This window comes from Camelus ferus, chromosome 10 (assembly GCF_009834535.1).
Source record: "Camelus ferus isolate YT-003-E chromosome 10, BCGSAC_Cfer_1.0, whole genome shotgun sequence".
Taxonomy (NCBI): Eukaryota; Metazoa; Chordata; class Mammalia; order Artiodactyla; family Camelidae; genus Camelus; species Camelus ferus.
Genome location: NC_045705.1, coordinates 61,898,613 through 61,920,898, shown reverse-complemented (window position 1 = coordinate 61,920,898; position 22,286 = coordinate 61,898,613). Strand labels below are relative to the sequence as shown.

Below are 22,286 nucleotides of genomic sequence, written 5' to 3'. Positions count from 1 at the left end.
TAATGGGATCCTAGATGAGCCAAGATTAGTTGACAATATTTAATCATCAAAGACAAGGCTGGAGCAATTACTTTAATTGGTAACAGAACCAGAGTGACAATAAGAGTGCTTTGACTGATAGAGGTCTGTGACATCAGCTAATAAGTCATCATGTATCTAGGAATGAAATAGATGTTCCGCTTGCAACTGCTTAAACTATGTTAGTAGAAGAAATTCTAAGGATGGTATATCAGTTATCTACTGATGCATTACTAATCACTCCAAAACCTACTGGATTAAAACAATCATTTTCTCACAAATCAGCAATTTGGGCTGGGTTTAGCTACGCAGTTATTCTCTTAATCTTGCCTGGGGTTATTTTATTCATCTGGTAGCTCAACTCATGTGTAATGATCTAAAACTACCTCACTCAGTGTCGGGGGTTGGCAGGCTGACAGCTAGACTGTCTCAGTTCTGCACTGTATGGCTTTTCCAGCAGGCTAGCTCATGTTCATACACATGGTGAGTCTCCGGATTCAAACCACAGAGCTTTTTCAACCTTCTACTTACATCGTATTTGCTAACTTCCTATGGATCCAAGAAAGTCACAATGCCAAGCCCAAGTTCAAGTCTAGAATTAAGATCTCCCGTATGGAGATACAAATTTAAGGAATATCTAGGGGTCACTTAAAGGAGATTTAATGAGATCACAAAAACTCAAGGAGAGTTCCAGGAACTGAACCTTAGAATATTACGATTTTCAGAAGATTCAGGCACATTAGGACGAACCGGCAAGAGGAAACCAAAAAGGATCAGTCGGAAAGGTAGAGAGAAAAAACTCCATAAATATAGTGCTCCAGCCAAGTAAAGTAAGTATTCAAGGAGAAAAGAGTAATCAATTGTCAGTTGAGATAAAGGAGAATTTTAAATCAACATTGAGAGCAGCAACATGGACACGACTTGGGATCTTGATAAGACCAGTTTCAGTGGAGCTGTGGAGGATATTTAAGTATAAACGAAATAGTTTTAGGACAAATGAGAAAGTAGTTTGTAGCTGCAGGATGTTGCTTCTGATGCAAATAACTAGGAAAAATGACAAAATTTTTAAATCATATTTTGAAGAGGCTGGAGAACTGTGGAAGTGATGAAGACCAAATGAATTAGACGTAATAAAATGTGACCAATAAATGGATCTGTCCACTATAATAGACAACAGAGACAAACCCATAGGTGATCAACATATTATCATGACCAGAAGAAGAAAATGCAGGAAAAGACGTCATAATTAAGTCCAGAGCTAAGCTGATATATTCTTTTTCCCCAACTTTATTGAGATATAATTAACAAACAAAAACTGTATATATATGTGTGTGTATATATATATATATATATATATATATATACACACACATACACTACGGTGAACAACAAGGTGATTTAATATACATACATACTGTGAAATGATTATGACAATCAAGCTAATTAACACATCCATCAAATCACATAATTACCATTTTTATATGTGAGGAGGAGAACACTTATGATCTACTCTTAGCAAACTGCAAGCCTACAATACACTATTATTAACTACAGGCACTATGCTATACCTTAGATCCCCAGAATATATTCATCTTATAGCTGAAAATTTGTACCCTTTATCCAGCATTTCCTGCTTCCCCACCAAGTCCCAGCCCCGGCAACTACCATTCTACCATCTGCTTCTATGGGTTTGACTTTTTTCAGATGCCACGTGTAAGGGATATCATACAGTATCTGTCTTTCCCTAATTTATTTCATTGAGCACAATGCCTTCAAGGTCATCAATTTTTTTGTTGCAGATGGCAGGATTTCCCTCTTTCTCGTGGCTGAGTAATATCACATTATATATCACATTTTCTTTATCGATTCATCAGTTGACACTTAGGTTGACAACATAATCCTGGCTATTGTCAACAATGCTGCAAAGATCATGAGAGGACAGTGTCTCTGAGAAATTGTAACCTTGCTTGTTTTACAGTCAAAGGCTTATTAATAGTCAAAGCTCTGCGGTTTGATGCACTGGTTCCTGTTTCACTTTGGCCATTTTGCTCTGTTTCTGCCTTTGTTCTTGTTTTTCCAGAACTGTATAACCACTGAGCCCTAGAACAGATGTGCTGATCTGGACAGTGTAATGACCACACTCAAGCTCTAATGTCAGCAAAACACCTCATGATTAATGAACACATTCTCTGAAAATAGGAGAGCCGCCTACCCCCAGCCCTTAGCCTGCAGCTGTTTCCTCATTCACTTTTTTATGTAAATCCTGGCTAAAATGTGCAGAGTTGGGAGCTGCTTCTTAAGGACAGCAGTCCATCTTCTCCCCAGGTTGACGGCTTCCTTAAAATAAAGCTACTTTTCCTTTACTGAGCGCTTGTCTCTCAGTATTGTTTTCTTGAGTTCGGCAACAATACTGATTTCATTTCCTTTGGATATATACCCAGAATTGAGGTTGCTGAATCAAATGATAGTTCTGCTTTTAACTTCTTGAGAAAACGCCATACTGTTTTTCATAATGACTATACCAATTTACATCCCCACCAACAGAGCACAAGGGTTCCCTTTTCTTCACATCCTCTCCAACACTCGTTATCTCTTTTCATTTAACCATCCTAACAGGTGTGAAGTGATAGCTCACTGTGATTTCGATTTTCATTTCCCTGATGACAGTGACACTGAGCACCTTTCTGTGTACCTGTTGGCCATTTGTGTGTCTTCTTTGGAAAAATGTCTATTCAGGTCCTTTGCCAATTAATGGAATTATTTGGGTTTTTTGTTATTGACTTGTAAGGAGTTCCTTATATATTTTAATTGTTAATATCTTATCAGATATATGGTTACTGATAAATGTATTTTTTCTCCCATTCCCTAGGTTGCCTCTTTATTCTACTGATGGTTTCCTTTGCTATGCAGAAGATTTTCACTTTTATATAGTCCCAATTGTTTATTTTTGCTTTTGTTATTTATGCTCTTGGTGCCATATCAAAAAAAAAAAAATCACTGCCTGATGGCCAATAAGCAAATGAAAAGATGCTCAACATCACTAATTATTAGAGAAATGTAAGTCAAAACTACAGTGAGGTAACACCTCACACCAGTCAGAATGGCCATCATTAAAAAGTTCACAAACAATAAATGCTGGAGAGGGAGTAGAGAAAAGGGAACCCTCTGCACTGTTGGTGGGAATGTAGTTTGGTGCAGCCATTATGGAAAACAGTATGGAGACTCCTTTAAAAACAAAAATAGAGTTACCATATGATCGAGCAATCCCACTCCTTGGCATATATCTGGAGGAAACTCTTAATTCAAAAAGATACATGCACTACAATGTTTATAGCAGCAGTATTTACAATAGTCAAGACATGGAAATAACCTAAATGTCCACCAACAGATGAATAAATTAAGAAAATGTGGTGTGTCCATATATACAACAGAATACTACCCAGCCATAAAAAAAGGATAAAGTAATGTCATTTGCAGCAACACAGATGGACCTGGAGATCATCATACTAAGTGAAGTAAGTCAGAAAGAGAAAGGCAGTTATCATAGGATATCACTTATATGTGGAATCTAAAAAAAAAAAAAACCAGAATGATACAAATGAACTTATTTACAAAACAAAAATAGACTCACAGACATAGAAAACAAACTTAGAGTTACCAAAGGGGAAAGAGGGGAGGAATAAATTTGGAATTTGGGATTAATAGATACATACTACTATATATAAAGTAAACAACAATGACCTACTATATAGCACATGGAACTATATTTAATATCTTATAATAATTTATAATAGGAAAGAATCTGAAATAAAATACATGTATATATATAACTGAATCACTTTGCTGTACACCTGAAACATTGTAAATCAGCTATACTTCAATTTAAAATATATATATAGCTTATATATAGGGAATATAGTCAATATTTTATAATAACTATAAATAGAGTATAATATTTAAAAATTATGAATCACTATGTTGTACACATGTAACTTATATAATATTGTACATCAACTATACATCAATAAAAAGATAAATTTAAAAAATCATTGCCAAGACCAATGTCAAGGAGCTTCTTCCCTATGTTTTTTGTATGTGTCTGTTCAATCTATTGATTAGTAAGTTTCCTTCGGTGGTGTCGTGTTTGCCTGCTTCTTTGGGATCTCTGTGGCCTCACACTGGTGTCTGTACATTTGAAGGAGCAAACACGTCCTCGTCTTTACATATTGTTTCTGATATGTAACGATTTTCTCTTGTCAGGCCCCTGAGCTGATGCGATTACCTCTGGGATCAGTCAAACAAGGTTAGAACTAGTCACCTGGCTGCTGCTGGGTTCTCAGTTGGGTCTGCAGACAGCAGGCTTGTTACCAGGCACACAAATGATCATGGCTCCTGCTGGGTCACTGGGCAGGTCTCTGCGTGGACAGAACTGGCCCTGAACCACAGCTGAGAGGGGCTGGAGCCAAGTCTCAGGGTCCCTTCAGGATCCACAGCTGAATCAAAGTCAGGGAGCCTGCCTCCTAACTTTGATGGGCACGCCTCCTGCCACATCCCTGGGCTGGCAGGACTGCTCCCAGACCATGGCTGAGGCTAGATCCAGGTCACAGGCTGCTTTGGGGTCCAAAGACCCAACCAAGATGGCAGGCTTATTACCCAAGGCTCAGGTGGGCATGACTTCTCCGACATCCCTTGGCTGATGGTACTGTTCACAGGACCAAGGCCAAACTGAGCTGTAGCCAGGTCCCCTAGGGGAGGAGGCTGTTTTCGGGTCTGCGCCAGGACCATGGCCAATGAGCCTTCCTTGTCAGGAAACAACAGGGGAAATAACAGGCCGGGAAGAAAAATTAGAGTTGGCAGATCTGTGCTTTCGCTCGTATGAATGCAAGTCTGTCTTCTTTGGTTTGCCTTTTTTTTTTTTCTTAAGGATCATATACTTTTTTTTTTTCACTTTTCTTTTCTTTTTTTAAATTTTTTTCCCCTTAACAGGGACTCTGGGAACCAAACCAAGGACCTCCTGCATGCCAAGCCCGTGCTCTTCCACTGAGCTAGAACCCCCACTCTCAGGTTTGCTTTCTCAATACAGCCTCCTTGATGGCTCCACTGGGGTTTCACAACCTCCTACCTGGAACCCAAAGCTTCCACACAGGAAGTTCTGTCCATGAACGGCTGCTAAAATTATTATTGCTTGGGTAGGATATAACAGGGGACCTCCTATTCTGCCATCTTGCTGACCCAGAACAAACATTTTAAAACCAAACTGAGAGTATTCTCTAATAGTTCTTGGAAGAACTATGATAGACTACATTTCTCACAGGTAGCATCCTTCCTGGCACACCGAAAGTCCAGCTTTGATGTATATCCTCATGGGTTTCCTCCTGGGCTGGAAAACTCTCGGGGCATCTATCTTAGGGAAGAAAAATCATACGTCATAAACCACTATGCCAGAGATCTTCCTGTGTGCCAGGCTCCCCACCCTCCCTGCCCCAACTTCAGACTTAAAACTTCTACTTCCATTTTTATGTGTTATAAGCCCTTTCCCTTCATCAAATCTAATCTCTCAAGAGACATAAATAAAATATAACAAAGTGGAATGGGAAAGGAGGAAACATTGCTGACAACAGTCATTCACAGAATTTATTCTCACTGGGCTGAAGTAAGAAGTGTGGATCCTGAAGGTTTGGGATAGGAAACAAAGAAAAACTATTGCTTCATTCTCCCTGACCATACCTTTCAAGACTTCTTCCTGGTTTATTACATTATTTGGACAAGCACACTTGACCACACCTCCTGACATTGCTCAATATTTGCCTGAGTGAAAGAGGCTGAGGCAAACTGAAGGAGGAGCCCTCACTACCCTCTGTCCATCATCCAGTAAAAAGCCAGCCAAGCCCTGCGCATTCTCGTACACTGTCAGAGAGATGAGACCATCATACCAGCTGCCCCTAGTGGGGCTCCTACTGTCTTCCCTTATCCCAGGCCAACTATGCAAGATCTGCGGTGAGTACGCTTTGAGCTAAAATTGCTCTAGGGTGACAGTCTCCTAAAGGCTACTGACATGGGACTTTGTGTAGAGTCACCTGAAAAAAGCCTATTCCAGTTCTTTCTGCATTGGACTCTATGAGTAACGTGAAGAGTGGCAGGAGATGGTGAGGCAAGTTCCACAACGTACGTTGTCTTGAGAGGGATCATAGATTCGATGTTAACTTGCCTGACTCCTCTTCCTATGCTAAGAGCCTCTCGGCCACAACAGCCCTACCAAGTGACTTCCTACCCTTGATCACTGTCAGTGATAGAAAACTCACGATCCCAAAAATTTTTCAAGATCATGGAAAGGAATCTTCTGATTTTGAGGTGCAAACTTTCTTTCTGAAGTTCAACCCATGGGTTTTGGGTTAACTCCTTGTAACTACACAGAAAAAAAAATGTTAATCATCTCTCAAATAATGGAGACAGCTCTCTTGTCCTTACTGAGTTTAGATATTCCAAGCTACACACCTCTCTCTTTTCAGCTCTTCCCCACAGGACATGGGCAGAAGCCCCATCATCTCTCCTCGGGGTATAGGCTCCAGAGAGTGTGTGATTCTATTTTTAAAAAATACTAAGTGAGAGAAAGAAAAACTGGGTTCAGGTCTAGTCTGACCCCTTAGTAGCCAAATGATCTACTATTTCTGATGTTTTCTAGCTTCTTAAATGGAGAATAATCAAGGAAGTGTGTTGAAGCAGATGATTGCCTAAAGTCTGGTCCAGCTTGCAGGTGCATGATTTCTCTTTTCCAAGTCTTTGCCCTGGATCTGAGCTTCAAACCACTCTGCGGTGCCATCTGTGGCTACATCTTCCTGGCACTCTCTAGCCTACAAGAAGAGATCAGCACCGCAGCAGAAGGGCTAATGCTCAGAAGTGGTCAACTCCAATTTTTTTTTCCTGGCCTTTCATTTCTTCTGTTGTATCCGAAGAATAGAGGGTCTCTCTGGAGGCTTTGAAGTTTAATTCATTGCACAAAATAATTAACTTTGTCTTTAATGGTTAAGGAAGCTGATTTGAGTTGTTGACTAGGAACTAAAAAGTCTATTTCAGTGCCAGAAAATCTGCTGAACTGGATGCTTCCACCAAATCTCAGAGATGACTCACAATTGTCCCATTGTGCCTGTAAGAAAGCATGACCTGTCTACAACCACTCCATTCAGATCCTCCTGACTCTCTCCTCTAAAGTGAAGAAAGGTGGGCAAGGGAAATACCATTTCCTAGAATCTCTACATATATTGATAGAAACTCGAGTTGAGCTGGGGTAATAATAAGTACAGTATTCTTATCCAATATCTATGAAGTAAGCATTAATATTCACAATTTTAATGGAGGTCAAGAAAGTTACATAACTTACCCCCAGTTATGAATTAAGTAGCAAAGAATCCAGCCTGAACCCAGAGTTTGTGTTCTCACTATTCCACAAACCTATGAGATAATCCGGAGATGGACAGGATTTTCTTGGGATTATGGTCAAAGTCTATTTAGAAGTGTTTGAAGTGATAGTTAACTCTTCCGACTCTCCTCCAGTTCCTGGTGGTGGGGAATGGCTTTGGATTCCCTTCTTATTTCCACAGTGTAATGTGACTCCCTCCGTCCTTGCTGCTGGGATTCTGGCTTGTTGTAGGCTGAAACTGGAAGTTTTCCAGAGGGTGTGTGCTGCTGAATAATAATCCTGGTGTCTGGCCAGTTGAACAGTGAGACATGCAGCTTGGGAGTCAGTCGTTACCAATGACACATAGCATTTTTGCCTCCTTCCTCTTCTCTCTTCTTCTCTTCAGTATGAATCCAGTTGAACTAGAAGAAGACAGAGAAGGAAATCATGGAATCCAGAAAGCAGACTGGGCTAGGGGCTGGGAGCCAGGAGACGTGTACTGTAGTCTCAGTTATGGCTCCGATTACCAAGGTCCCTTTAAGGAGACCCTCTCTGGGCCTCAAATTAGGTGATGGTTCTAGATCTACCAGGCAGGACTGATACTCTGCCAGGACACAAGGGTGAGGCTGAAACACTTGTTAAAACATGCAATGCTTCCATGCTGGTTAGCAAAAAAGCAATACCTGGCAGAGTGGGGCCCCAGGCCCACCTACGTGTTGTTTCAGCAAAAATGCCAGGGGCCTCTGGCTGGGTCTAGGTCTGTGCTGTATCTGTGACTAAGCCTTTTAATATCGTCCCAGTTCCTAGCCCTAATATTTTATGAGTGTGTTTCTTATTTCCTCCCTCCCTGGCCACAGAGGTAAGCAAAGAAAACTACTCTGACCTGAAGCCTCTGCTAAGCACAATGGTCAATTCAAAATATACCAGAGGAATCCAAGCTGCCAATACCCTGCTGTCCCTCAGACTTGTTGGGATTCAGAACCAAAGCCTAGAACATCAGCTGACCCAGGGAATCCAAGAAGATATGAAAAGGAAAGGTGAGTGCCCATATTCCCCAGAAGACTTAGGGAAAAATTTACCTATCGATAAAGATTGTCTCCAGTGAGTCCTAAAAAATTGTGTGTCCAGAGCATCCACAATACATCCATCTTAGTTGTAGAAAACTCGAGGTGAACAGAAACCGTGAGGCAAACAGAAGCAGAAATAAAACACTGGACACATAAAACTTATATAATGTTATATACCCATGTTACCTAATTTTTTAAAAAATCTAATACACATGTGTATTTTTTTAGATAAAGTTCACATGAAATTAAAAAAAAAAGTGAGGTGACAAAAAAGATAGCTCCAAACATCAGTGCCCTGCCACTTGCTCTAGAGCTAAGCTTTCCCTCTCTCTGGGCCCCGAAAATCATTTTCCCTAAGAAGGAAAAGCAAAAGAAAGTATAGACTCTCATCCATTTCGATTATTGTATAATCTAGCTGAGTCACCTCCAGACAGGGGTGTGGACCACACTCAGGAAAGCTGACAGCAGAGAGGCAACCACAGAGCGATGGAGATGTGGGCTGGATCGGAGACCAGGCTCCCCTTTGAGCCTTTCATGTCCACACTGAGCCTCAGCCTTCTAACGTGTAGGAGAGGAAATAAAGCCACTTCCACCTGCCTAACCCTATTATTGTGAGATTTAGGAGAGTTCTGGTACTCCATACGGCAGAGCATACAAGCCAAAATTATTCCCATCCCGGCAAGATGGTACCCACGAGGAGAGAAAATCCCAAGGTGTTGCTATTTATCTATTCTCATTCTTTGTTCACTTTTATAAGGATGGCATGCTTCCAAAAAGAGCCCATAATTTCATGGGGAAAAGTAAGATCTAACTTGCATTTACTGCTAAAAAAAAAAATATGCCTCTGCTCTGGGGATAAAGAACAGAACAATAAAACACACGGTGGCACTGGAGAAAGAAGGGGCAGGCATGTAAGCACAAGGAAGACAGGAGCTCCATAAAAATCATGAGCATGTACCTTGGTTAACTTGAGTGCTTTTCTTTTCAGGGTCCGACTTAACCTCAGGACAGCTTGCCTTGATTATTCTGGCTCTGGGAGCATGTAAAAACACCGATGAAGTGTTTATAAGTGATGCCCATCTGGTCAGAAAACTAGAAGAGAAATTCCAAGCAGAAATTGAGAATATGGGTGAGAATCAAAAGTTCAGAGACCCTGGACAACCTTGTTTTTCTCTTCTGCTGATTTAGAACTGTGTGCCGTTTCCCTCCACTCTTCTCTGCTCCTCTTCATTTCAATCATCCCCCTACACCTTGGAAGATCACTCTCCCTTCTTCCTCCTTTCAACATGCGTCTTGAATTTTCTTTTCAAGTATGTTCAACAGAGTGTGGACCCTACGTCAAGCACTACCTTCTATAGGCTGATGAATACACACACACTCACACACAATATACCTCTTTTTAAATGTAGAGAAATGGAAATAAAGGAAGTAGAAATGAACTGAAAATGTACTATTCCGGTACCACTTTCCTGAGTAAGGTGTGTCTTTTCTCTCTGCCAGAAATACACAATGGCAATCCGCTGACTAACTATTACCAGCTCAGCCTGGACGTCTTGGCCTTGTGTCTGTTCAGTGGGGACTACTCAGTCACTGAAATTGTTGACCGCTTCACTCCTGACAATAAAAACTATTATTTTGGTGGCCATTTCTCAGTAGGTGAGTCATTAAACCCAATTCCCAGGGAAAGGATATAGTTCGGTGGTGGAGTGGGGGCTTAGCATGCATGAGATTCTGCATTCAATCCCCAGTACCTCCCTTAAGATAAATAAGTAAGTAAATAAACCTAATCCCACCCCTTTAAAAAAAAAAAAACCCAACTCCCTTGGTTTAGAGGAAATGGGCACCAGTAGGTCTTGTCCTTTGAATCTTTCTACCAGTAAGTACTTGAATTTTTTTCTCTCCTCTTGACCCTGGTCTCCTTAGAAGAGAATGTTTTTTAGAATAGATACTGACTTCTATTTAAGCCTCTTTCCAAATATGCAGTCTGGTAGAAAGATCTGGCTCCTACTCCTCCTTTTCTTTGAGTAACCAATGGATGTTAACTCTTGACTTTGATTTTCCCATCTGTAAAATGAGGATAGATCATGAGAATCGTCATAAAAGACGTCTGGGAAGTATAAGCGTTTGAGAAAAGGAATGCAGTGGAATTCATTTATCTTAACCCTTCATCTTTCTCTAATCTACTGGGACCATTTGGATATGTGGGTTTACTTGAACAGTGCAACCTCTCCAGTGGTAAAGCCCAATATGATGATCAATAGTGTGTTCACCATAGAGAAGGACCAGAAAATTTCCACTGGATCAGCTTACACATCCAAAAAGAAGTCCCCTTCAGACAGATAGAACTGGGGTTCAGCCCCTAGGGAACTAGATACCCAAGCTCACTTCTCTCCAACACACTCAAAGAAGATCACCATTCAGTATTTCAAGGTAGTAAGGAGAACTTGAGATTTCTTGTACTCCTTTTTCTCTGAGAGAGAGAAGGTGCCATGCCTGAAGAACATGGAGTGGACAAAGTAATGAGGCAGAAAAACAGACCTTATCATCCCTTCTTCCAACACCTTGTCTCATCCTAACCCCTTAAGGAGGCTGATTGAACAACAATTCTCTTAAATGCTATTTTTAAATCAGTCTGATGGAAACCTTGGAACCTCACAAAGACATATTTGTCTGGTGCCTCTTTCTGGATTTTCTTAATTTCTTCACCAATATGGCTGAAAGATGAAAAAAAATAAAAAAGAGAGAGAGAACAACCAGGATGTAAAAGCAGAAGACTGTCCATGTATTTGCACCTACAAATCCATATGTGTTTCTATGACCAAGATGTGAGTACCAGGTACATGGCTTCTCAACATAAGGAAGGATTGCGGAAAATTGCAGAGGTTAGTGCTGGAGGCATGATTGCTATATCATGAAATTCTTCTCTCCCATCATTAACTAGCATGACCAACCATGCCAGTTTGCCAGGATCTGTCCTTCTGTTAGTACTGAAAATCCCAGATACCAGGAAATTGCTCAGTCCAGGGCGAAGTGGGATGGTTAGTCACTCTATCACGAATGTTTTGTTTCCTGGCAGATACTGGAGCAATGGCTGTTCTTGCTCTGACCTGTGTGCAGAGGAGTATAACGAGTGGGAAGATTGAAGCAGATGAAAAGGATTTAAACAAAATCAATCATTACAGAGAGTCGCTGGTAAATAAGACTCTGTCTGAGGAAAAAGATGGTCTCTTTGGAAACACATATAGTACAGGAGAAGCCATGCAGGTAAGTCAAAGGGTAAAACGGGAGTCAGAGAAGAAGTGATGGAGGAAAGCAACATCTTTATCCTTCTTTATTGGCCTTTTATAATCTTATTATCCATTCTGTTTCCTATGGTAACTTTGATTTTATTCATGTGATTCCCCTCCCCTGCCTGAAATGAAATTCTCCTCACCTTCAATACCTACATTTCCACATCCATTGCTTCTGTGAAGGTTTCCCCGACTACAATTTTTTAAAGAAATTCTAGCACCTGCTACAATCTAGACTTTTGTTCTAACAAATGCATTTTCACAACTTACCATATACCATTATTTTATGCTTTCATCTTACCTCTCAGAGTAGGTTATTATTACAGAAATAATAAATGTTAGCGGCAGTAACAGCAATTAGTATTTATTTTATTTTTTTTATTGTTTTTGGAGGGGAGGTAATTAAGTTTACTTGTTTATTTTTAGAGGAGGTACTGGGGATTGAACCCAGGACCTTACGTATGCTAAGCATGCGCTCTACCACTTGAGCTATACCTTCCCCCCAATTAGTATTTATTGACATGAACTCATTAACACACATACCAATCCAGTGAGGGGAGAATTATTACCCCCATTTCCTAGAAAAGGAGGATGAGTCACAGAGTACCAGTAACTTGCCTAATAGTACCGAGCCAGAGAGCGATGCAGACAGGGATGGGGTCCAAATGGTTGGTTTCAAATCTCACACCCAACACCTAGACTCTGCTGTGTGGGTTCCTTGAAGTCTGAGACTTTATTCCAGCATCCACTCGCTGATCTACTCAACTCTAAGAGGTAGATACAAGAAGAGATCAAAGAAGGTTTACAGGGGAAAAAAAAATTCACTGGAGCTTTCGTATGCTTTGAGGTCTGTTTAGCTGACTCAGGATGAGAGGACTTTCAAAGAGAGAGAAGAGGCAAGAACAAAGGCCAAACGCATGAAAGAACATTACATATTTTAGGATGATCAAGGTATTCAGCCCAGCCAGCACAGGGTCCTTGGGAAAAATCACAGGATGAGGCTGATGGTGTAAGCACGGATCCAATCATATAGGCTGTCTGTATTCTTAACAGCTTACACTCTTGTCTGCCTTGCTAAGTTTGAAATTAATATCACACTGTGGTTTCCCGTTCTGGCTGCACATTTGAATCACCTGGAGGAGCTCTGAGACAGCACTAATGTGTCCACCCCCGCAAGCCAGTTAACACAGAAAGTTAGGGGTGGAACGTGGGCCTTGGTCTTGTTTAAAACCCTACAAGTGGCATGAATTCACATGAGTATCAAGAGCTGCTCGTCTACCAGACAGTTTGTAAGTGGAGATGTAATATGATCGTGGGTTTTTTTGTTAAATATCATGCAAATTCTGGGTGACTGCTTGGTTAACTTTAAGGGTCTCTAATAAAAGATAAAAAGGGAGATTGCTCTTCCCTAAGAAACTACAGAGCAACATCTTCAAGTTCAGCCCATTTTAGTCCTTGTCTTACTCTGATACCCTCCTGACTTTCCCTGCCCCATAAGTGTACGCCTTCAGTTCAGTTTACATCTGCTGCCTGGATAGTTTCTGTTCAAGACCCTACTGGACTCCCGACTGTCGAGCAAATAATGGCAGACACCTCCCGGTGAAATTCAAGGGTCTATCAACCTGGCCACAACCTCCTCCTCCAGGCTGTTCTTCCACCGTGGCCCTCGGAGTTCCCTCTACACCGGTCCTCCTAAACCAGGAGGAATCCTCTGGAGATTTTACTAAACTGCGGAAACTCTCATTATGGGCAGGCCATCCCTTTGGTCATGGTGTTGCCCCTGCTGCTCCCTCCTCACATCACCTCCTGAAATGCCGTCATGTCATCAAAGCCTGTTCAAGTATCACCTTCTCCACCAGGACTTTCCTCTGTCTCACTGAACGTTTATGAGCTCTTCCTCTTTGGAAAGGCTGTGCCACTAGACATTTCTCTTAGGGCATTCATTGCAGGGACTCGTTCACAATAATCTTGGTTTTTTTCCTCTTGAAATAATTTTTTTTTAATTTTAAAATCATAGTCAGTTACAATGTGTCAGTTTCTGGTGTACAGCACAATGTTTCAGTCATACAGATATACACATAGATTCCTTTTCATATTCTTTTTCATTATCGGTTACTGCAAGATATTGAATATAGTTCCCTGTGCTGTACAGAAGAAATTTGTTTTTTACCTATTTTATATATAGTAGTTAGTATTTGCAAATACAATAATCTGTTAACAATATTTATGGAGTGCCCTCTATGTGACAGCTACTGTTCCCGTGTAGGTGATACAAGAGTGAATACGGTAGAGAAGGTCTGTTTTCATCGATGCTATGATAACTTGTGTTATTAAGCAATTTCCACCTCCCCACCCAAACTAGCTTATAAGCTTCTTTTTAAATTTTTTTTCTATTTTTCTCATCAAAGTTCTTTGTCTTTTGGTTTTGGGGTTTTTTGTTTTGTTTTGTTTTAAATTGAAGTATAGTCAATTTACAATGTTGTGTTGGTTTCTGGTGTACAGCATAGTGATTCAGTTATATACTTTTTTCCAATTTATTCTTTTTCATTATAGACTATCACAAGATATTGACTATTGCTCCCTGTGCTACACAGTAGGACCTTGTTGTTTATGCTTATAAGCTTCTTGATGGCAGGAAAAGTATCTTAGTAGGTCTAAGGGGGTTCCTATGTAGCCAATGTCTAATAAATATTTACTGAATTAGTTAGATGTAGGCTTTCCCCTTATCTGAAATTTCATTTATTCTCATTCTCTCCCTCCCTCCCTCTCTCTTTCTCTCTCTCTCCCATTAGGCTCTCTTTGTCTCATCGAACTATTTCGAAAATGAACAGAATTGCCAAAAAACTCTTCACACAGTGCTTCGCAATGTTTCTCAGGGAGCATTCCGTACGCCAACTGCCGCAGCCCAGATCCTACCTGCCCTGATGGGAAAGACCTACCTGGACGTTAACAAAGACTCTGCCTGTGCCCACAGTCCAGGTATAGCACTGAAAAGCAAACTGCTTTGCCTTCCACCATAACAGTTCCCAGATAGAACTCAGTCCTTCTGGGTCATCAGGGATTATAACCCTCTGAGGATTTGTTCTTGATGGGGCAGTATATGACGTTCTTGGTTCAAACACTGACAGATAAGGTAGACTTGATTCAAGGATGTCTCTCTACAAAGAGATGTTTTCTGATTGCTGGATGCAGAGAGATTTCTGAGCATTACTCCTATCCTAAACAAAGTATGGTGCCTCTGACTTGTCATTATGCTCGATGAGTGAACATAAGCTATCTATGTGGAAAGAATACGGCAGTATTGTAAGAAAACGGCAGCATGAATCGTAATCAAACAACCAATCTTCCAACAATGTATAAAGAAAGGGGACATTTCCTTCTATCTAATTCAGTTCTGGTTCAGCCATTTATAAGTTTAGGGACCTTGGACAAATGTTCAACCTCCAAGCTTCAGATTTCTACTGTAAGAAGTGCAAATGATACTAGTATGTAACATAGGTATCTGTAAGGACTGAATGAGATAATCCATGTAAAAATGATTAGTACAGGGCCTGGCACTTAATATTTTCGTTAAATGTTAATAAATAAAAAGGCAGGGGATTGGGCAAAATAGGGGAAGGGGACTAAGAGGTACAAACTTCCAGTTTATAAAAACAAATGTCATGGGAGTCTAAAGAACAGCATAGAGAGTATAGTCAATAACATTGTCATCACTTTGTATGGTGACAGATATTACTAGACTTCCCGTGGTGATCAGTTCGTAATGTATATAAATGTCAGACCACTGTGTTTTACACCTGAAACAAAAATAATGTCGTAGATCAACTATACTTTAATGAAAAAATTAAAAGGCAAAAAAAAAAGAAAAAAGAGGGAAGCATTATTGTATGTTGCACCAAGCAAAGGAAAAAAAAAATAGAACAGGAGCCCCTGTGAGAAGTGGAGATGGGGCAATTGTACTGCTGAAACAGCTGGAAGTTGAGGCAAACACAAGCCTTCACAAGCTGGTGAGTATCTGGCTTTAATCTGTGCTTTAGTCATCTGAGAGATCTGCCTCTCGATTGCTCCTGGTACAGACCCTCCTGCGCATCAAGGAAAGGGGTCTTCGGATAGAGCTTGGAGAGGTGTGCAGACGCTAACATCATGTGTATTATTCTGAATATTAATTCTTCTCACCTTTTCTGTCTTTGCTGGTAGACTTCAACATCTCCTCTGATGACCCTGTATCTGTGACACCGACTGCCTCACCCTCGAAGATCACAGTCAACTACTCCGTGCAAATCAATAAAACATATTCCACCAGTGTCACCGTGAAAAATGGTTCTGTCTTCCTCGATGTGATGGAGGCAGCTCAGAAGAAAAATAGGACTCTATTTTGGTATGTCTGTATCTAACCTAAGGTTAAGGAATTTAATGTGATTATGAAAGACACAGCAGGAAGACCTCTGCACCTGAATATAAAGTACACTTAAAACATTTCTTGGGGGTTGAGGGGAGACTTAGTGGTACAGCACATGCTTAGCATGCACAAGGTCCTGTGTTCAATCCCCAGTACCTCTATTTAAAACATATATATATATATATATATATATAAAATAAAAAAATAAATAAACCAAATTACCTCCCCACCCCCCACCAAAAAAGAAAAGAAAGAAAGATTTCTCGGTCAGTGCCTTTGTTGTCCATTCACATCTCACAGCAGGGGTTAAAAAAACGGTGAAATGTTTCATCTTCTAGCACACAGCAGATATTAAATTACTGCTCCCTTAGTAGATAAGTAAGTACCAGGCTCTCTCTTCTGTCAGTAAACCTTCTCCAATAAATAGAACCTCTTAAGTCAGACATTTTGTCCTGGAACAGTGGTTTTTCACTATTTTTGAATCACTGACCCCTTTGAAAATCAGTTGAGTGGGATTCTCATCCCAGGAAAATGAATATGTGCACAAAACTTGTCCTCTAAACCAGAAGTCACACAAATGCCCAGAAGCTCCTCCACGCCGCCCCCCACCTTTCAGGAGATTCGTAGACTTTAGATTAAGGTTCCCTAGCCTAGAGAGGTCAAATATTAACATTAAGATATTGACTTTGCCTCTAAAAAAATATGGCTTATTTGGCTCCTTAAACCTGACAGTAGTTTATTGTGTCTAATAACATGACATAAGATGCTACAGAGAATCTTATACACACGAAAATACATGTCTGTGTGAATATATAATTATAAAGGCTGCTTTCAAGTGTCCCCAGGAAGGCAGAGAAATGTGGACTAAAGAATATGAAACAGACATTGACAATACCACTTTTTAACAAACAGACATGAAGTATAAATTATCCTTTTCTGTTCCCCTTTCTTAAGTACCTCCAGGACAACAGGCTAACACTTTCTTGTGCTGCTTTAGTATCTTCAACAATTACTGTCTTGGGTAGAAGATTAGAAATGGTTGATGGCAAAGTGTCTACTGTGGTGGGAGGGAGGGGCAGAAACCATGGGCATCACTTCTCTAACTTTTGCACGGATTGTGGAGTGAGTGCCTGCAACAGAATCACTTGGTATGTTTATGAAACGTCCAAATTCCTGGTCCCAGCCCAGATCTACGGAGTCAGGGTATCTGGGGATAGGGCCAGGAGGTCTGCATTTTTTTTAAAATATCTTCAAGTGATTCTTAGGTACATTGAAGTTTGAGAAACACTCATGCAGAGTTGCCTTTGAACATTCTAAGTTCCTAGAACCCATTCACTTTCCCCCACAGTTTCACAACGGAGGAGAGCTCATGGGGCCCCTACGTCACCTCTGTCCAGGGCATACAGGCCAACAATAATGACAGAACCTACTGGGAACTTCTGAGTAATGGCAAATCCCTGAGCCAAGGTAAGGGCAGACGTGCCAAACAACCCCGCAGAGTGAGATGCCCAGAGCATTCAAGTCTGAGGGTGTATGTTTTGGTGGGGAATGTGCCAAGGAGTTGGGAGAGTCATACCTATTATTTGATGATTTGGTGGCCAGATCATTTGATTCACTTCTTTTTTTTTTAATTTAAGTATAGTCGGTTTACAGTGTTGTGTTAATTTCTGGTGTACAGCATAGTGATTCAGTTATACTATATATTCCTTTTCATATTCTGTTCATTATGGGCTATTACAAGGTATTGAATATAGTTCCCTGTGCTCTACAGTAGGACCTTGCTGTTTATCTATTTTATATATGGTAATTAGTTCCTACAAGTTCCAAACTCCAAATTTATCTCTCGAAACCCCCCTTCCTCACCAGTAACCACAAGTTTGTTTTCTATGTCTGTGAATCTGTTTCTGTTTTATAAATAAGTTCATTTGTCTCATTCCACATATAAGTGATATCATATGGTATTTTTCTTTCTCTTTTTGGCTTATTTCACTTAGTATGACAATCTCCAGGTTCGTCCATGTCTGCAAATGGCATTATTTTATTCCTTTTTATGGCTGAGTAGAATTCCATTGTATATACATTTACCATCATTTGACCCACTTCTCTTCTTCCTTTTCAGGAGTTGGGAGTTATGTTGTCAAAGATGGAGACAATTTGGAGGTTCGTTGGGCCAAATATTAATAAACTGAAACCTTCCTTATCTGGGTCTAATCTTTTTGTAGTGGAATTCCACATGAAAATTGGTCTCACGCCTTCCTTCTGATTTATCTCAGTCTCAGTAGACAGTCAATAACCCCTGCTTCTCTCTTTGCATGTTCAATAAAAGATCAACAACAATATAGAAAGAGTATGTTCTAATCATTTTCCATTAGAAGGGGTTGATTATTAGACAGAAACCCACCTCAGGAAGAAGTGCAGTGAAAGAGATCAGATCAGCATGTCTAAGAAGCTGAGTTCTACTCAAGGTTCCCCAGCTAACTGTCTGGGTGACCTTGGGCAACTGGGGAAAAGAGACCAAGTTCTGGGTCTGATGTTGTAGCAGCAGCCAATGAAATCAAGGAGTAGTTGGCAGGGAGACTGGGCTCTCTGAAACCCAGATGCAAAGGAAGACCCAAGTGGATACATTGGCTTCATACAGGCAGTTGGTAGGGAGGAAAAGATAGCTCTGGAGAAGGAGTAAAATGTAAGGTTTACACATAAAAAGTCAGTCGAGGGTGGGGGGTATAGCTCAGTGGTAAAGCACAGGCTTAGCATGCACGAGGTCCTGGGTTCAATCCCCAGTACCTCCACTAGAATTAAAAAAAAAATAGTCCATAAAGTTTAAGGAACAGTATCACCCCCTCTTCCAGCTGCCTCCCCTGGGTCCCACCTGTTCTTTTCCCACATTTATTTTCCTTTTATTTCACTACCCATGCACGAGGTCCTGGGTTCAATCCCCAGTACCTCCATTAAACAAACAAACAAACAAACCTAATTACCCTCAAAAAAGTTTTTAAAAATACACATGCAAAAAAAAAAAAAAAAATCACTCCAGTGTTCATTTCAGCAGAATTCTCTCTCTTTTTTTTTTTTTTTTTAAGTTAAATCATGTCTGAGCAGCACGGGCTGGGTTACACTGTTAACCAAGCACCTGAGCTACGTGCACATGCAGTCAGGAACCAGAAGGGCCTTTAAGTTGCCAAAGGGCAAAAGGTGCTTCAGATAAAGCATAAAGTAACCCATTCAAAATAACCTCCAAAAAGAAGAGGCCTTTACGGAGAATTAGTTAAAATATTTTGGCAATGTCTCCCTTATTTCTCCCTGTGCTTTTATGATAATCTTAGCTTCCTCCCCTCCACCAACAACCCTGCTTCTCGGGGTTTGAACCCTCTTCCTACACAGTGCTTTCTGGTATGGAGCCTCAACTCTCAGTTCAGCTCTGCCCTGGCCTTCAGTAACTGGGTGAGACAGGTGACTTCACAACTGGGCATCAAGGGATTCTATCCTTTTGGGTCTGTGTCGCATCTTGAAAGCTAAGTTAGAGATGAGGGACCTCCACGGTGCTGTTAGCAAGGGGTACCAGCTGTCAGATCTGTTTGTTACCTATACAATCTACGTGAAATTGAAGGATAATGGTTTGAGGTCATGAATATGCAAAATCTTATACCCGGCCTTACTGTCCATCATAAATAGTGTGACCATGCAGTTTATCATCCACCACAACACTATTAAGAGGGAAACTGAACGCCATTAATAATTACACTCAGGGAAAAAAAATTAAGAACTAGGACTATCTCGGGAAAATCAGCACCTATAGTCAATGTTGTCCATAAGGAAAAATAAGAAAGCTCAGGCAAAAAAACAGAAATGCAAATATGTCAAAATAACAGAAAGTATCGACACCAAAATTAACCTATGAAACTGAATCCCCATAGAACAAAATTGGAATCGGTCTCTCTGAAATCCCTAACTCTCTCCACGATTCTAGCCAATTGTCAACAATATTCCATCAATATCAGCAAAGACACCAATTTGTATTAGACCTATTTTCCCAAATGTGATACAAGAAATTAGTCTAATTGGTACACCGACATGGAATCAAATAACATGCCATCACAGCATTAAAGTTATTTTCTTTGCGATTCTCATATAATTCTGATTGGATCGAATATCAACTCTCACTTTAGGCCACTATGTTTTCCAACACTCTCCTCCAGTTACTAGCCTCCATTTTTGACAGAGAGTCTCCCAGCCAGTGGTCTCTAAGCAGAAGGTAGTAACACTGCTGTCTGATAGAAATGCCTTTAATCCCAGAGATGGACTTGAAGATCAGTGGAATACCTCTGCTGTGGCATTCCACTAACATTGGCCAGTGAACCTAGCTCTGGCCGCACTTGCATTCTGAGACATCCCTACCGATATGTACAAGCCCAGTCAAGAGTTAGCCAAGGACTGTCAAAACCTATTAGTTAAGAAATGTAGGGTATCTGTGGTTCCTGTTCTGGAAGTTGTTTGCTAATGGAAACAACTGTGTCAACATTAGTCTTGAAGCAACTAGGGCCGTAAGTGATCATTTACAAGAAAATGTCTGTTTAAAGAGAAGGCACACCAAGGGTGCATGGGTCATCTCAGGATGGTTATGAGCGGGCTCTGGAACCCACGGTCAGTGCTATACTGGTTCCCGATCCTGTATGAGATTCTTACTACTGCTGTAACAAATTACAGCAGGTGTACTGGCTTAAAACAAAGGCAAATGTATTCTCATACACTGTTGGAAGTCAGAAGTCTGAACTGGGACTCACTGGGCTAAAGTCAAAGTGTTGAAAGGGCTATGTTCCTCTGGAGCTTCTAGGAGAGAATCTACGTCCTTGCGTGTTCTAGCTTCTGGAGGAATCCTGCGTTCCAAGGCTCACAACTGACGCCATCTTCAAAGCCAGCAATTGTATCCCTCTGACCTCTCCTTCCATCATCATATCGACTTCTCAGACTCTAACTTTCCTGCCTCTCTCTCCCACATATAAGGACCCCCGTGATGACCTTGGGCCCATCCAGATAATCCAAGATAACCTTCTGATCTTAAAGTTGGTTTAACAGCAAACTTAATTCCCATTACCATGTAACCTAACATGTTCACAGACTCCGGAGATTAGGACACAGACCTCTCGGAGGGGAGTGGGAGTGGGGATTCATGTACTGCTGACAGTTTACATATTTCAGATTTAAGCATCATCCTGGGGGGTCATGAGACCTCTTACAAGATCAAGAAGGAGATTGTCATTCTAAGTAAAGGAAGCCAGAAAGAGAAAGAAAAATACCATATGTCACTCATATGTGGAATCTAAAAAAGAAAAAAGAAACTAAAAATAGGACACTAATGAACTCATTTACAAAACAGAAACAGACTTGCAGACATAGTAAACAATCTTATGGCTACCAGGGGAAAGGGGGCAGAAAGGGATAAATTTGGGAGTTTGTGATTTGCAAACATTAACCACTATATATAAAAGATAGATTAAAAAAACCAAATTTCTTCTGTATACACAGGGAACTATATTCAATATCTTGTAATAACCTTTAATGAAAAACAATATGAAAATGAATATATGTATATATATGCATGACTGGGACATTGTGCTGTGTACCAGAAATGGATACATTGTAACTAACTATATTTCAATAAAATTTTTAAAAATTTTTTTAATTTAAAAAGAAAAGAAGAAATGTTATCTTCTAAGGAGCTGTCAGTGTCAGGAGAATGTTGCTCCTTATGGCTGAGCAGGTATCTCTGCTGACTGGGGAGGTTTAGTTGAAGTACAGCGCAGATACACAAGGCACAGTGGTGGGAGGGAGGAGGTCAAAGCACAGAGAAAAATTTTTATGCTTAAATTTTTTTTGTCTTGCTATAAAATAAGAATTTTATTTCATCTATGCAATGATCTGGGAAGGCATCTGTCAGCTGAGGGAGGCTGAAGTGGGATTCGAGGAGGTGAGCAGCCCAACCAAAAAAATGCACCAGGAGCTGCCATGCCGCAAAACAGACTTCACCCGGAGCAAACATGGAGTTTACAGCACTTTATTTTATTGCCATAAGGGGGTGCGCGTGCTCTATGGTGCAGCTGTCCTGCTTTTATCTATTT

At 40.6% G+C, this 22,286-nt stretch overlaps 1 protein-coding gene and 1 long non-coding RNA gene across 5 annotated transcripts in view; one reads left to right on the top strand and one right to left on the bottom strand.

Annotated features, from left to right (window-relative positions):
• Nucleotides 1-4,258: 4,258 nt before the first annotated feature.
• LOC116666486 overlaps nucleotides 4,259-22,286 on the bottom strand; it is a 43,913-nt gene continuing 25,885 nt past the window's right edge. The window contains exons 3-4 of one of the 2 annotated variants that reach the window (XR_004323375.1): nucleotides 9,440-9,573; nucleotides 4,259-7,836 (exon numbers count right to left, since the gene is read on the bottom strand). This is a non-coding gene — a long non-coding RNA (uncharacterized LOC116666486). The remainder of the gene's footprint in view (nucleotides 7,837-9,439; nucleotides 9,574-22,286) is intronic. The other variant, XR_004323376.1, reaches the window with a different exon arrangement.
• TCN1 (transcobalamin 1) lies at nucleotides 5,884-18,509 on the top strand. Of its 3 annotated transcripts, none has more exons than XM_006193632.3 (9): nucleotides 5,884-6,015; nucleotides 8,272-8,451; nucleotides 9,470-9,610; nucleotides 9,982-10,137; nucleotides 11,558-11,745; nucleotides 14,564-14,750; nucleotides 15,969-16,149; nucleotides 17,519-17,637; nucleotides 18,290-18,509. In XM_006193632.3, the coding sequence occupies exons 1-9, from the start codon at nucleotides 5,937-5,939 to the stop codon at nucleotides 18,349-18,351; spliced, it is 1,293 nt and encodes a 430-aa protein (XP_006193694.1). In that variant the 5' UTR covers nucleotides 5,884-5,936; the 3' UTR covers nucleotides 18,352-18,509. The 3 variants fall into 3 exon arrangements, with proteins under 3 accessions (XP_006193694.1, XP_032345389.1, XP_014422303.1); XM_032489498.1 differs by lacking the exon at nucleotides 18,290-18,509 and adding an exon at nucleotides 17,729-17,772; XM_014566817.2 differs by lacking the exon at nucleotides 5,884-6,015 and adding an exon at nucleotides 7,100-7,236.

Bases quoted from the DNA above. Each gene is read 5' to 3' on its own strand.
- TCN1 (XM_006193632.3), top strand. From the start codon at position 5,937: ATGAGACCATCATACCAGCTGCCCCTAGTGGGGCTCCTACTGTCTTCC. The intron at 6,016-8,271 runs GTGAGTACGCTT...CCCTGGCCACAG, and splicing joins CCAACTATGCAAGATCTGCG to AGGTAAGCAAAGAAAACTAC. The intron at 10,138-11,557 runs GTGAGTCATTAA...GTTTCCTGGCAG, and splicing joins TGGTGGCCATTTCTCAGTAG to ATACTGGAGCAATGGCTGTT.